Source organism: Podarcis cretensis, assembly GCF_951804945.1.
Source record: "Podarcis cretensis genome assembly, chromosome: 2".
Taxonomy (NCBI): Eukaryota; Metazoa; Chordata; class Lepidosauria; order Squamata; family Lacertidae; genus Podarcis; species Podarcis cretensis.
The window spans coordinates 123,785,240-123,799,858 of NC_137171.1; the positions used below are offsets into that span (position 1 = coordinate 123,785,240).

At 44.3% G+C, this 14,619-nt stretch overlaps 1 protein-coding gene across 2 annotated transcripts; it reads right to left on the minus strand.

Moving 5' to 3' along the window:
* Positions 1-4,604: 4,604 nt before the first annotated feature.
* On the minus strand, positions 4,605-10,087 carry LOC307208731 (uncharacterized protein). Of its 2 annotated transcripts, XR_013835224.1 has the most exons (3): positions 9,363-10,087; positions 5,597-7,208; positions 4,605-5,529 (listed from the first exon to the last, which is right to left on the minus strand). XR_013835224.1 is itself a non-coding variant. In XM_079963634.1 (2 exons), the coding sequence occupies exons 1-2, from the start codon at positions 9,394-9,396 to the stop codon at positions 5,824-5,826; spliced, it is 1,419 nt and encodes a 472-aa protein (XP_079819760.1). In that variant the 5' UTR covers positions 9,397-10,087; the 3' UTR covers positions 4,605-5,823. The 2 variants fall into 2 exon arrangements, 1 of the variants encoding a protein (XP_079819760.1); XM_079963634.1 differs by having other exon boundaries at positions 4,605-7,208.
* Positions 10,088-14,619: the final 4,532 nt, after the last annotated feature.

Here is a 14,619-nt window from a genome sequence, read left to right on the forward strand (position 1 = left end):
GGAAGAGACTTAAATCAGGTTAGGACCATGAGAAAAGCCAATCTTGTAGAGATGGAGTCCTGTGTATCTGCATTTGTTGTATGCATGACAAAAATCACACCAAACCATGCAGGACCCTCAGATCCCATCAGCATGTGCTATTTTTTTCCAGTTAGCGCTAAACTTCACACCAAACTAAAAGTTGCCAGTCCCATAAGCTTCTCCATTTGGAGGCAAATGAAATTCCGGCCGTCAGAAGCATCCAAGTTAAAAGTTCCTGGGAGCTGTGGACTTGACTGACATCTGGAGAACAAAGAATCCTCTAGGTAGAGAAGGAACATTTTTTTCTGAAGCCCAACTGACATGGACAAGAATCGACCAAATTTGGACAACTAGAGGCCTGGCACCCAAGATAAAAAAAGTGGAAATCTGCCCAAAGACCTGCTCCGACCATAACGCTGTAAAGATGGATATGAGATTAACTCCAACTGGCTCCTTTAGATGGAGGATGAATGACAATTTGTTTAGAGATCAGGAGATTATTAAAAAGGCCCAAAAAGCTTTGAAGGACTACTTTGAGATAAACCTGAACACCACGGTGGAAAAAAGAATTGTCTGGGACGCAAGCAAGGTGGTTATGAGGGGGTTTCTGATACAACAGAATACTATTAAGAAAAAAGCACAGAATGAGAAAAAAGATAAGATTTTGGAGAAAATTAAAGAAGGTGAGAAGAAGTTAAGATCGAGACCGAAATCAAAGGAGATCCTAAGAGAAATCAAACATTACCAAGCACAATACTCAAAATTGATAAATCAAGAAGTGGAATGGAAAGTTAAGTTAATGAAACAAAGATCCTTTGAATCGGCAAATAAACGTGGAAAGCTGCTAGCATGGCAGCTGAAAAAGAGACAAAAACTGAACACAATAACAAACTTAGAAATTGAGGGAAGAAATATTCAGAACCCAGTGGAGATCAGAAAGTGCTTCCAGAGATATTTCAAACAATTATATACACAAGGGCCGCAAAACGAATCAGAGATGGAACAGTTTTTAAAGAATGGTCTACCAAGGTTGTCTCTGCGGAACAGAACAATCCTGAATTATAAAATAACACAACCAGAGATCGAAGAGGCCATTCAGAACATGCAACTGGGCAAATCTCCAGGGCCAGATGGGCTTACCTCCAAATACTATAAGACATTGAAAGACTATTTGACACATCCATTAATGGAGGTTTGCAATGAAATTATGGAGGGGAAAAAGGCACCGGAGTCGTGGAAAGAAGCTTTCATCACATTGATACCCAAACTAGAAACTGAAAAGACACAACTTAGGAATTACCGCCCCATCTCCCTCCTAAATGTGGATTACAAAATATTTGCAGACATCTTAGCAAGTAGATTTAAAAAAGTTTTAAATGAAGTAATCCATAAGGATCAGGCAGGCTTTCTCCCAGGTAGACATTTGTTTGCTAATATAAGGAACATTATTGATATTTTGGAACTCTTGCAAACAAACATCAATACAAAAGCAGTGTTGATATTTATAGATGCGGAGAAGGCCTTTGACAATATTTCTTGGAAGTTTATGAAGAAAAACTTGGAAGGAATGGGAGTGGGGCGGGGGTTTCAGAATGGGATAGAGACAATTTATTCAGAGCAGAAGGCAAAATTGATAGTGAACAATGTGGTGACAGAAGAGTTTAGAATTGAAAAAGGAACACGACAAGGTTGCCCTATATCCCCTTTGTTATTTATATCGGTCCTGGAAGTGCTCTTAAATATGATTAGAGGAGACCGGTTGGTGGAAGGTATTCAGGTCGGAGCAAAACAGTATAAACTTAAAGCATTTGCAGATGACCTAGTATTGACCTTACAGGAGCCAGAGCCTAGTACTAAAAGGGTATTGCAACTGATTTATGAGTTTGGTCGAGTGGCGGGATTTAAACTTAATAAGCAAAAAACCAAGGTTTTGGAAAAAAAATTGACTTCTTTAGAATCAGAAAGGTTTCAGAAAGAGACAGAATTAAATGTGGTCAAAAAAGTAAGATACCTAGGGGTAAACATAACAGCGAAGAATATGAATTTATACAAAGATAATTATGAAAAATGCTGGTCTGAAATCAAAAGGGATCTAGATGTTTGGTCAAGACTGAAACTTTCCTTGTCAGGACGTATTGCTGCTATTAAGATGATTGTATTGCCAAAAATGCTGTTTTTGTTTCAAACTTTGCAGATTGAGGATAAAATGGAGTGTTTTGGGAGGTGGCAGAGAGATATTTCCAAATTTGTCTGGCAGGGCAAAAAGCCCAGAATCAAGTTTAAGATACTAACTGATGTAAAAGAAAGAGGGGGCTTTGCCCTGCCAGACTTAAAGTTGTATTATGAATCAGCAGCTTTCTGCTGGTTGAAAGATTGGCTACTTCTTGAGAACACTGACGTTTTAGATTTGGAAGGATTTAACAATGCTTTTGGTTGGCATGCATATCTGTGGTATGACAAGGTTAAAATACATAAGGCTTTCAAGAATCATGTTGTCAGAAAAGCAGTGTTCAATGTCTGGTCAAAATATAAAGATTTATTGGAAAATAAGACCCCAAGGTGGTTATCACCAATGGAGGCTAAGGCCCCGAAAAGACTCAATATGGAGGCCAAATGGCCGAAATATTGGGAAATAATAGAAAAAGATGGAGACAATTGGAGATTGCAGAGTTTGGAGAAACTAAAAGATAAAGTGCAAGATTGGCTACATTATGCTCAGATTAAAGAAGCTTTTAAGTTAGATCAAAAGTTAGGATTCCAGGTGGAAAAATCAAAGTTAGAAACAGAATTGTTAGAACCCAGCTCTAAGATACTTTCAAGAATGTATAACTTGTTGCTAAAATGGAATACACAGGATGAAACGGTCAAATCAGCTATGATAAAATGGGCACAGGACATAGGGTACAACATCATGTTTGCTGACTGGGAAAAGTTATGGACCACAGGTTTGAGATTTACGGCATGTAATGCCTTGAAAGAAAATATTATGAAAATGATATATAGGTGGTACATGACTCCAGTCAAGCTTGCAAAGATATACCATTTGTCTGACAATAAATGTTGGAAGTGTAAAGAAGCTGAAGGAACATTCTTTCACCTCTGGTGGACTTGCCCTAGAGTGAAGGTTTTCTGGGAAATGATATATAATGAGCTGAAAAAGGTATTTAAGTATACCTTCCCTAAGAAACCAGAGGCCTTTCTCTTAGGCATTGTCGGCCAGAGTGTGCAAAAGAAGGATCGAACTTTTTTTATGTATGCTACAACAGCAGCAAGGATACTCATCGCCAAATGCTGGAAAACTCAAGATTTGCCCACACTGGAAGAATGGCAGATGCAACTGATGGACTATATGGAACTGGCGGAGATGACCGGCAGAATCCGAGACCTGGGAGAAGAACTGGTGGAGGAGGACTGGAAGAAATTTAAGGACTATCTACAAAAATATTGTAAATTGTATGAATGTTAAGAAAGATGTAAGATTAGTAATAGTATGGCTTCAACAAATTAGTTATAAAGAATATAAATTTAAATGTAATTGGAAGAAAAGACAAATTTTGGATAAATAGCATGCTATAATTAAGTTCCCAAAAGAGAGATTTTAAATTCTAAAATTTGAGATTTATTATTGGAAAATTATATTATATGAATAGAAACAAGTTAATAAATTGCTAGTAAAATCTATGAGTTTAGAATGCAGGAACAAGAGTTGTGAGGAAGTCCAAGGATGTGAATGAAATGTGGATATTGGACAATACTATGTTATTATGTATGTTTTTTACTGTTTAAACAAAAAAATTTAATAAATATTATTTTAAAAAAAAGTTCCTGGGAGCTGAACTCTTTCAGCTGATCGTGCCATAGATTTTGTAAACAAATCTGTGGTAAAGTTGGGATGGGATACAGTGGTACCTTGGTTTGTAACCGTTTTGGATTACAACCACATCAAACCCGGAAGTGTGTGTCCCTTTTTTTTGGATTATATTTTTTTAAATTACATCCCTTTTGGGGGGGGGAGGCCCCATTGGCGAAAGCCAATGTTTTGGTTTATAACCGGACCTCCAGAATGGATTATGGCTGTAAACCAAGGTACCACTGTATTTGAGTATTTTTGGCAATATCTTCACAAACCATTTCCCACAATTTAAATACCTCTGGGCAGTCTCACCATAAACTTTCACTCCATTCTGCTACATTTCCAGAAGTGAAAACTTCATTATTATTATTATTATTATTATTATTATTATTATTATTATTATTTCCTTGAAGGGACTGAAGGCAGCTTACAGATAACACAGTGGTACCTCAGGTTACAGATGCTTCAGGTTACAGACGCTTCAGGTTACAGACTCTGCTAACCCATAAATATCACCTCGGGTTAAGAACTTTGCTTCAGGATGAGAACAGAAATTGTGCTCCAGTGGTGAAGCAGCAGCTGGAGGCCCCATTAGCTACAGTGGTGCCTCAGGTTAAGAACAGTTTCAGGTTAAGAACGGACCTCCAGAACGAATTAAGTTCTTAACCCAAGGTACCACTGTAATAAGAATTACTAAGAACATAGGAAAAAACAGTTATTATTTTTTAAAAAAATAAACACTGATAGTGTGTGTACATCTAGCACATCCATTAAAACCAGACAAATAATTGCAATAAAAACAGTATGGCGGCAGCCCTTTCATTAAAACAGCACTTCCCAAAAGCCTGCTGGAAAGTCTTCGCCTGCCTGCAGAAGGACAAGGAGGAGGGAGCCAGACTAATTTCTCCAGGAAGGGAGTTCCAAAGATGGGGAGCAACCACTGAGAAGGCCCTCTCCAAGGAGCCTGTGAGGCTGGTGGGGCAAGAGAAGACCTTGAAGGCCTCAGAACCTGGGCAGTTCCAAATGAGGGAACACAGTAATTCAGATAGCTTGGACATGAGTCATATATAGTTCACAACCAGCACTTGTGCCCAAAACAGACTGGTACTCCTGGTGGAGCTGTTGTAACAAGGGAGTCGTATGTTCCCCAGGCTATAACCAGCCCCAGCTGAAAATCTTATAAATCTCCGAAAGTCACAAAATATGCACTCTTGGTGGTTTCTTGCAACATGCAGCCAGTAGCCGTGGTTACATAACTTTATGACCACTTCAGCAGTGTTGGATGTCATAAAACAAAGCTTTACGGCTTGTTTTCACCAGATAAGAATCTGTCCCATTGCTTCTTTCAGAAACTTGCATAGTCTACAAAGACTTTCAGAGACTTATAAGACTTTCATTTGGTTCTGTTTTCAAGAGAATCCATCAAGAGTGCATATTTTGTGACTTTCAGAGATTTATAAGACTTCTGTTTATTTGGTTTTGCAGAGAGTGCATTTCATATATTTCATACTGTTCAATGTCCTGTATAGATTATATAAAGAGTTTATACTGACATCGCATTGTTGTACTTGGTCATCGTGTTGCCTTGGATATTACCGATAATTGTTTGCAACACAGGGGTTTAACTGTTTGGTTACCAGCTGAAAATCTGGCTGCTGATATTTGAGCCAGTTGAAGTTTTGGAGCACTTTTCAAAGGCAGCACCCATTCCAGTAATTGAACCTGGATGTAACTAAAGCGTATGTCACTGCAGCCAAACCAGTCCTCTCATAACACAGAAATTAGCCATATTCTTTACATGTATCGGGTTTCTTTCCTCCAAGGGTTCTCAGATGTTGAAGAAGGCTGGTGCTCACATGGCTTTTTCCACACTTCGTACGTTTCCGTAACTTCGCCACTGTGTGTTTTAGTGTTTAGGAAGTCTTCCAATGTCCACACCCCATGCAGTTTTACAGGTTTTCGCCTGTGTGGGTTTTCTGGTGTCCCGAAAGGTTTGCATTGTCACCGAAGCTTTTCCCACACCATTTTTTCTCTCCCGTATGTATTCTCTGATGTCTAGCAAGCCTACTGTTTGCACTGAAGCTCTTTCCACACACTGTGCATTTAAATGGTTTCTCGCCTGTGTGCGTTCTCTGATGTAAAGTAAGAGCACTGCTGTCAATAAAGCACTTTCCACATTCCATACATTTATACGGCTTCCTTCCCGTGTGTGTTTTTTGATGTCTGCTAAGGTTACTACTCAGACTGAAGCTTTTCCCGCACACCATGCATTTAAAGGGTCTCTCCCCTGTGTGGGTCCTTTGATGTAAAGTAAGGCCACTGCTGTCGCTGAAGCACTTCCCACAGCTGACACATTTGTACGGCTTCTCCCCTGTGTGCGTTCTCTGATGTGTCGTCAGGCTACTGCTCTGACTAAAGCTTTTCCCACACTCCACACACTTAAACGGCTTCTCCTCTGTGTGCGTTCTCTGATGTGAAGTAAAGCTACTACGGGCGCTGAAGCTTTTCCCGCACTCGATACATGTATATGGTTTCTCCCCCGTGTGGATTCTCTGATGTAAAGTAAGGCTGCTGCTGCTACGGAAGCACTTTCCACACTCGGTACACTGACATGGCTTTTCCCCTGTGTGTGTTCTTTGATGTAACGTCAGGTTACCGCTCTGACTGAAGCTCTTTCCGCACTCCTTGCATTTAAATGGCTTTTCCCCTCTGTGGATTCTCTGATGTTTAGTAAGGCTACTGACCTCGATGAAGCTCTTTCCACACTCGGCACATTTAAATGGCTTCTCCTCTGTGTGTGTTCTTTGGTGTAAAAGGAGGCTACTCCTCACACAAAAGCTCTTTCCACAATTCATGCAAGCGTATGGTTTCTCCTCCGCATGGGTGGCTTGATGTCGAGTGAGGCTACTGCTGTCACTGAAGCACTTCCCGCACTCCATACATTTATACGGCTTCTCACCTGTATGTGTGTTTTTATGTCTAGTAAGGTTGCTTCTCAGATTGAAGCTCTTCCCACACTCGGTGCACGTATATGGTTTCTCTCCTGTGTGGATTCTGCAATGTATATTTAAGTTCGATTGATGTCTAAATGCTTTCCCACACACCAGGCATGTTTTACTGCTGTTCCTTTTGTGATCTTCCTGTTGGATCAGGGGTTCCCGGACAACACTCTGGGAAGCAGGGACCTCCTTCCTCCTATCCTCCAAGTAGTTTCTCTCATCCCTTTTTGGTCCTCTTTGATTTCCAAGCATCTTTTTTCCTGATTCATGCTCGGCTTTTTCCAGTGACACCAAATATTTTTCCATATATTTCTCACTGCTCAATCCGTCATTCCCTGGGGGGTGAGGGGAAAAAATATATGTATGAACTTCAAGGTAGAAACATGGGATATTATCACAGGTTGACCCCAATTTGCTCCTTCTCTGGTTTTAGCATTCCCAAGAAATGTGGGAGCACTGTACTGCTAGCTAAGGATTCCCTGCACCACCTAACAGTGGACCTCCAGGATCTCAGCCATTATTCTAACTTTGGGTATCTGAAGAAGTGTGCATGCACACAAAAGCTCACACCAATAACAAACTTAGTTGGTCTTTAAGGTGCTACTGGAAGGAATTTTTTTTGTTTCGACTACGGCAGACCAACATGGCTACCTACCTGTAACTAGAACTATGGAAGGCACCACACTTAGCCGCATGAAATGGAAGTCCATCAACCATCACCAAGAAACTTGCACAGGTACAGACTGACACCTTCTTTCTGACTAAATGCAAGAACCTGGACATTATACCTAAGGGTCTTAGAATTAAGAACCCTCTACAATCCACTTATCCTACTGAATATGCAAGGAAACTATGCCACACTTTCTCCAAGAAGCTGCTCAAACATCTGATCGGGTATCTGAAGAAGTGTGCATGCACACGAAAGCCCATACCAATAACAAACTTAGTTGGTCTCTAAAGTGCTACTGGAAGGAATTTTTTGGGGGGGAAACAAGTGGAGTTACCTATTGGATATTCAGAAGAAGATGCTGTTTTGGTGTTTGGGGCACCTGCCTTTTCCTTGTCCTGCTGTGGAAAGGGCAGGCCTTCTGGCCTTGGGGCAGAGATGGGAACTTTTCAAACACTTAAAAAGCCCTCAAGAACATTTGGAGGCTTCCTCATGCCAGGTCAAATTGATTCTTCATCAAACCTCCGCATGGACTCATTCAACTAGCAGGTAGATCTCCCATGATCTCAGGGCTTTCCCACCAGCTGCTAGCTGATCCCTTTCCCCCCATGGAGATGCCAGAGGTTGAACATAGGATCCTCTGTGTGCAGCCAGGTTCCTTTTCTAGACATATGTGGGGCTACCACTGAAGGTGACCTGGAAACTACAACTAATCCATCATCGCGAAGTATTGGAAGACACAAGATCTACCTGCCCGGGAAGAATGGCAGATGAAGGTGATGGAGTACATGGAACTGGCGGAAATGACTGGCGGAATCCGAGACCAGGGAGAAGAGTCGGTAGAAGAAGGTTGGAAGAAATTTAAAGTCTATTTACAGAAACACTGTAAAATTAAGGAATGTTAGAGGGAGGTTGGAATGAAGTTAAGTGGTTTTAGCAATAATGTTGTTAAGGGGTACGTAAAAATGGATTGTTAACATGTAAAAATGTAAAATTATAATTTATTATGATAAAGTATCAAGATAAATGCAAAAAGGGTAAGAACTTGCTGAAACTACCATTGAACTAGAATACAAAAGAGGGAGGCGTGAGGAGGTCAGGGAAATAAGTAAATGAAAGACAAGATATGGAAAGATTGAAATGTTTTTAATTGTTTTTTAACTCTTTTTTGTACTTTGTATTTCTTTTTGTTTGTTTTTTCTTTTTTCATTTTTGTAATCTTTTTGAAATTTTAATAAATATTATTATATAAAAAAAGGAAACTACAATTAATCCAGAATGCGGCAGCTAGACTGGTGACTGGGAGCGGCCACTGGGACCATATAACACCGGTCCTGAAAGACCTATATTGGCTCCCAGTACATTTCCTAGCACAATTCAAAGTTTGGTGCTGACTTTAAAGCCCTAAATGGCTTCAGCTTTGTATACCTGAAGAAGTGTCTCCACCCCCATCTTCCAAATGGGACACTGACATCCAACTCCAAAGGCCTTCTGGCAGTTCTATCACTGTGAGAAGTGAAGCTACAGGGAACCAGGCAGAGGGCCTTTTTGGTAGTGGCGTCCGCCCTGTTGAATGCCCTCCCATCAGATGTCACGGAAATAAACAACTGTCTGACTTTTAGAAGACATCTGAAGGCAGCCCTGTTTAGGTAAGTTTTAAATATTTGATGCTTTATTGTGTTTTTAATATTCTGTTGGGAGCCACCCAAAGTAGCTCGGGAAACCCAGCCAGATCAGCGGGGTATAAATAATAAATGGGGAATATGCCCCAAACGTCTTTCAGTCAAGGAATGGGGGTAGGGCGGGGGGAGTGTGTCCTTACCTAGAGAGGACTGTGTCTCATAATTCGCCTCCATGACCTTTGGTCTGGATCCAGCAGGGCCCAATACCTCTTTGGTGAAATGCCCAGCCACCTCTTTGAATGTTTATCCAGACCCTGGAGAAAGAGAATATACATAATTTTTATTCTCCCTCTCTCCCAACACTAGAGCTCATGAGCATCCCATGAAGCTGAACGTTGGAAGATTTAGGAAAAAGAAAGGAAGCACTTCTTCATGAAGCACTATAGAACTTGCTCCCCCCAGGAGGCAAACAGGGCCAGGAACTCCCTTTTTTATTTAAGAGTCTGATGAAACTAACTATTATGGGAGGTATCATGTAAACACTCTATGGGTTCGCATGGGCGTAGCCAGGATTTATTTCAGGGGGAATAAGCAGGGAATAAGTTAGGGGGGCGGAACTGAGTTATCTGTGATGCAGTTGGTCAGTTAGTTAAGCAATTTTGTTTATTTACTTGATTTAGGGGGAGCAGTTGCAGCCCCCTGGCTAAGCCTATGTGAGCTCTCTAAAAACAGCACAGGCCAGCATGTCAGTCCTTACATCTGACTTTAAGAAGACATCTGAAGGCAGCTCTGCTTAGGGAAGTTTTTAATGTTTGATCTTTTATTGCTTTTTTAGTAACATTCTGTTGGGAGCTGCCCAGAGTGGCTGGGGAAACCCAGCCACATGGGCAGGGTATAAATAAATTGTTGTTGTTGTTGTTGTTGCCCTCACTCCACTCCCAAATGCTGCTTCCTCTTCACTAATGCACCTGGTGATTAGTAGCACCAACAGGGTAAAGAACAGCTTCTATCCGTGGGCTGTTAGGCTGCTGAACGAAAAGGTAACAGGGCAACTGACTTTTGGGTTTGGTGGGTGTGCATCAATAAACGACGGGAATTAAGACTAAGAGAGCTGAGTGTGCGGGGGTGCTCCTGTAATCTCACTGTGTACAAGTTGTACAAGTGACAATAAAGTATTTCCATTTTCAATTTCGATCTGGTCCCCTTACCCAAGCTGAATATGCCCCTGCGGATACAGAGTGGCTTCCGTCCAGCCTCGGTCTAGTATACCTGAAGGAGCGTCTCCACCCCCATCATTCTGCCCGGACGCTGAGGTCTAGCGCTGAGGGCCTTCTGGCGGTTCCCTCATTGCGAGAAGTAAAGCTACAGGGAACCAGGCAGAGGGCCTTCTCGGTAGTGGCGCCCGCCCTGTGGAACGCCCTTCCAGCAGATGTCAAAGCGATAAACAACTACCTGACATTCAGAAGACATCTTAAGGCAGCCCTGTTCAGGGAAGTTTTTAACGTGTGATATTTTATTGTATTTTTGCTTTCTATGGAAGCCGCCCAGAGTGGCTGGGGAGGCCCAGCCAGATGGGCGGGGTATAAATAATAAATTATTATTATTATTAATTATTATTATTATTCCAAGAGGATTTTGCCATGTGCAATTTCTGCAGCAGTTTGTCCCACACCTTGCAGCTGAATTGCACAGATCAGACCCCACACCCGAGGCATGGGCGTAGCCAGGATTTATGTTAAGGGGGTGGGGAGCAAGATACACATACACACACACACACACAACCACACACCCTGTCATCACCCTCAGCCTGACTCTGCCTAGCAGATTGGGAATGAAAAATCTCCGCCAGTGTTGTTTCAGATTGCTTCCTTTTGACCCCAAGTGCTCCAAAACCTATCTACAATTTCTACTTTTAGTTAAGTATTTTTATTTATTTACTCGATTTAGGGGGGGCGGGGCTGCAGCTGCAACCCCTCCTGGCTATGCCCATGGGGTGGGGAGTTCTTTCCTCCTTCCCCCTAACCCCCACGCCACCCCCATGCATTGCACCTCTTTGCGCGCTCCAGCCTCCCTCTCTCCAAGACCCGTCCTCTCCCATTGAGTATGGAGGGGCTTCCAAAAGCCCCCACTCCCCTTGCCACTGCAGCTTCCTGCCTCTCTAGGAAACCAGAGCTCGGCTCAGCTATCCAGCTGCAGGACTGAGAGGCAGGAGCTACTTGCACCTGCTTTCCCCTTGACAGTTGTGCAGGGGTCAGCAAACTTTTTCAGCAGGGGGCCGGTCCACTGTCCCTCAGACCTTGTGGGGGGCCGGACTATATTTTGGAGGGGGAAAATGAACAAATTCCTATGCTCCACAAATAACCCAGGGATGCATTTTAAATAAAAGCACACATTCTACTCATGTAAAAACACCAGGCAGGCCCCACAAATAACCCAGGGATGCATTTTAAATAAAAGCACACATTCTACTCATGTAAAAACACCAGGCAGGCCCCACAAATAACCCAGGGATGCATTTTAAATAAAAGCACACATTCTACTCATGTAAAAACACCAGGCAGGCCCCACAAATAACCCAGGGATGCATTTTAAATAAAAGCACACATTCTACTCATGTAAAAACACCAGGCAGGCCCCACAAATAACCCAGGGATGCATTTTAAATAAAAGCACACATTCTACTCATGTAAAAACACCAGGCAGGCCCCACAAATAACCCAGGGATGCATTTTAAATAAAAGCACACATTCTACTCTTGTAAAAACACCAGGCAGGCCCCACAAATAACCCAGGGATGCATTTTAAATAAAAGCACACATTCTACTCATGTAAAAACACCAGGCAGGCCCCACAAATAACCCAGGGATGCATTTTAAATAAAAGCACACATTCTACTCATGTAAAAACACCAGGCAGGCCCCACAAATAACCCAGGGATGCATTTTAAATAAAAGCACACATTCTACTCATGTAAAAACACCAGGCAGGCCCCACAAATAACCCAGGGATGCATTTTAAATAAAAGCACACATTCTACTCTTGTAAAAACACCAGGCAGGCCCCACAAATAACCCAGGGATGCATTTTAAATAAAAGCACACATTCTACTCATGTAAAAACACCAGGCAGGCCCCACAAATAACCCAGGGATGCATTTTAAATAAAAGCACACATTCTACTCTTGTAAAAACACCAGGCAGGCCCCACAAATAACCCAGAGATGCATTTTAAATAAAAGCACACATTCTACTCATGTAAAAACACCAGGCAGGCCCCACAAATAACCCAGGGATGCATTTTAAATAAAAGCACACATTCTACTCTTGTAAAAACACCAGGCAGGCCCCACAAATAACCCAGGGATGCATTTTAAATAAAAGCACACATTCTACTCATGTAAAAACACCAGGCAGGCCCCACAAATAACCCAGGGATGCATTTTAAATAAAAGCACACATTCTACTCATGTAAAAACACCAGGCAGGCCCCACAAATAACCCAGGGATGCATTTTAAATAAAAGCACACATTCTACTCTTGTAAAAACACCAGGCAGGCCCCACAAATAACCCAGGGATGCATTTTAAATAAAAGCACACATTCTACTCATGTAAAAACACCAGGCAGGCCCCACAAATAACCCAGGGATGCATTTTAAATAAAAGCACACATTCTACTCTTGTAAAAACACCAGGCAGGCCCCACAAATAACCCAGGGATGCATTTTAAATAAAAGCACACATTCTACTCATGTAAAAACACACTGATTCCCGGACCCTCCGCTGGACGGATTTAGAAGGCGATTGGGCCGGATCCGGCCCCCGAGACTTAGTTTGCCTATCCATGTGCTGGAGGCTGCAGAAAGCAACGCTGGTGGGGGGGGTGAACACATCTGGCCAAGCTTTCCCCATCCTGTGCTGAGATTCTTGAACTGCAAGGGGTTGGACTGCAATTCTTTGATCATGCGGCGTTTCCAGCTCTCTTCCTTCTCGGGAGATTTGGGGAGCGTGCAAAAGGACTCCCCAGCTGCAGCGCTTAAAAACAGCACAGGGGAGCAAAACGCAGGTACCTCCGCCTCCTCCCCGAGGCTGCTTCACCTCCATGAATGTGCCCTTTCCCTCCCAAGCTGAATAACACCCCCCCACCCCCACCCCGGGGGCAGTGGCGTAGGGTGGGGGGTGCAGGGGGGGCCGGCCGCACCAGGCGCAACATCTGGGGGTTAGGGTTAGGTAAAGGTACCCCTGCCCGTACGGGCCAGTCTTGACAGACTCTGGGGTTGTGCGCCCATCTCACTTAAGAGGCCAGGGGCCAGCGCTGTCCGGAGACACTTCCGGGTCACGTGGCCAGCGTGACATCGCTGCTCTGGCCAGAGCCAGAGCCGCACACGGAAACGCCGTTTACCTTCCCGCTGGTAAGCGGTCCCTATTTATCTACTTGCACCCGGAGGTGCTTTCGAACTGCTAGGTTGGCAGGCGCTGGGACCGAGCAGCGGGAGCGCACCCCGCCGCAGGGATTCGAACCGCCGACCTTTCGATCGGCAAGCCCTAGGCGCTGAGGCTTTAACCCACAGCGCCACCTGCGTCCTTCCCGCTGGTAAGCGGTCCCTATTTATCTACTTGCACCCGGAGGTGCTTTCGAACTGCTAGGTTGGCAGGCGCTGGGACCGAGCAGCGGGAGCACACCCCGCCGCAGGGATTCGAACCGCCGACCTTTCGATCGGCAAGCCCTAGGCGCTGAGGCTTTAACCCACAGCGCCACCTGCGTCCCTTGGGGTTAGGGGGCGCAAATCCACGGGTTAGGGGGCGCAAATTACTTGCTTTGCCCCGGGCGCTGACAACCCACGCTACGCCACTGCCCGGGGGAGACTGAGCTGATCTCTGTGCAGGGGACAGGGACCCAAGGATGATCTTGCAATGCAAACGCTGCGCCACTTTGAAGATCCCGGGTGGTCCTTTGCACATGGGGGATTTCCAGCTCTCTCTCTCTCTCCCATTTGGGGAACGTGCCCCCACCCCCTTAACTCTCCCTCCCCTCGAAGCTCCCTGCGCTAAAATACAACCCCGGGATGTGGGGACTGGAGGAATCCTCAGCGAGCCTCCTGGAGCGCCAGGTGGACGCGAAAGGAGATGTGTTTTTCTTCTTCCCCACATTAAATGGGGGGGGAGTTGCAACCAGCGGTAGGCAAAGGGGAGGGGGGGGCACTCAGTCCTCCACTGGGCGACGGACCCGGCCGGGCTCTGCTTCCCGGAGAAGCAGGAAATTGCCATCCAAAGGCGGCGCTGGGGGCGTTGCAGAAGCGCCCCGGGGAAAGGCGCGCGCGGAGGAGAGGCTGCAAAGCGCCCAGGTGCGACTTTTGTGGGGCAGTGAAAGGAAAGGGGGGAGGGAACCCAAGGAGGATTTGTTTGAGGGGGAATGAAGGAGAAACACCCCCCCTCCCGCCTCCCACGCGCGGAGCACT

Excerpts from the sequence above, each read along its gene's own strand:
- LOC307208731 (XM_079963634.1), bottom strand. The coding sequence starts at position 9,396 with ATGGAGGCGAATTATGAGACACAGTCCTCTCTAG. Across the intron at positions 7,209-9,362 it reads TGAGACACAGTCCTCTCTAG|GGAATGACGGATTGAGCAGT; the intron begins GTAAGGACACAC and ends CTCACCCCCCAG.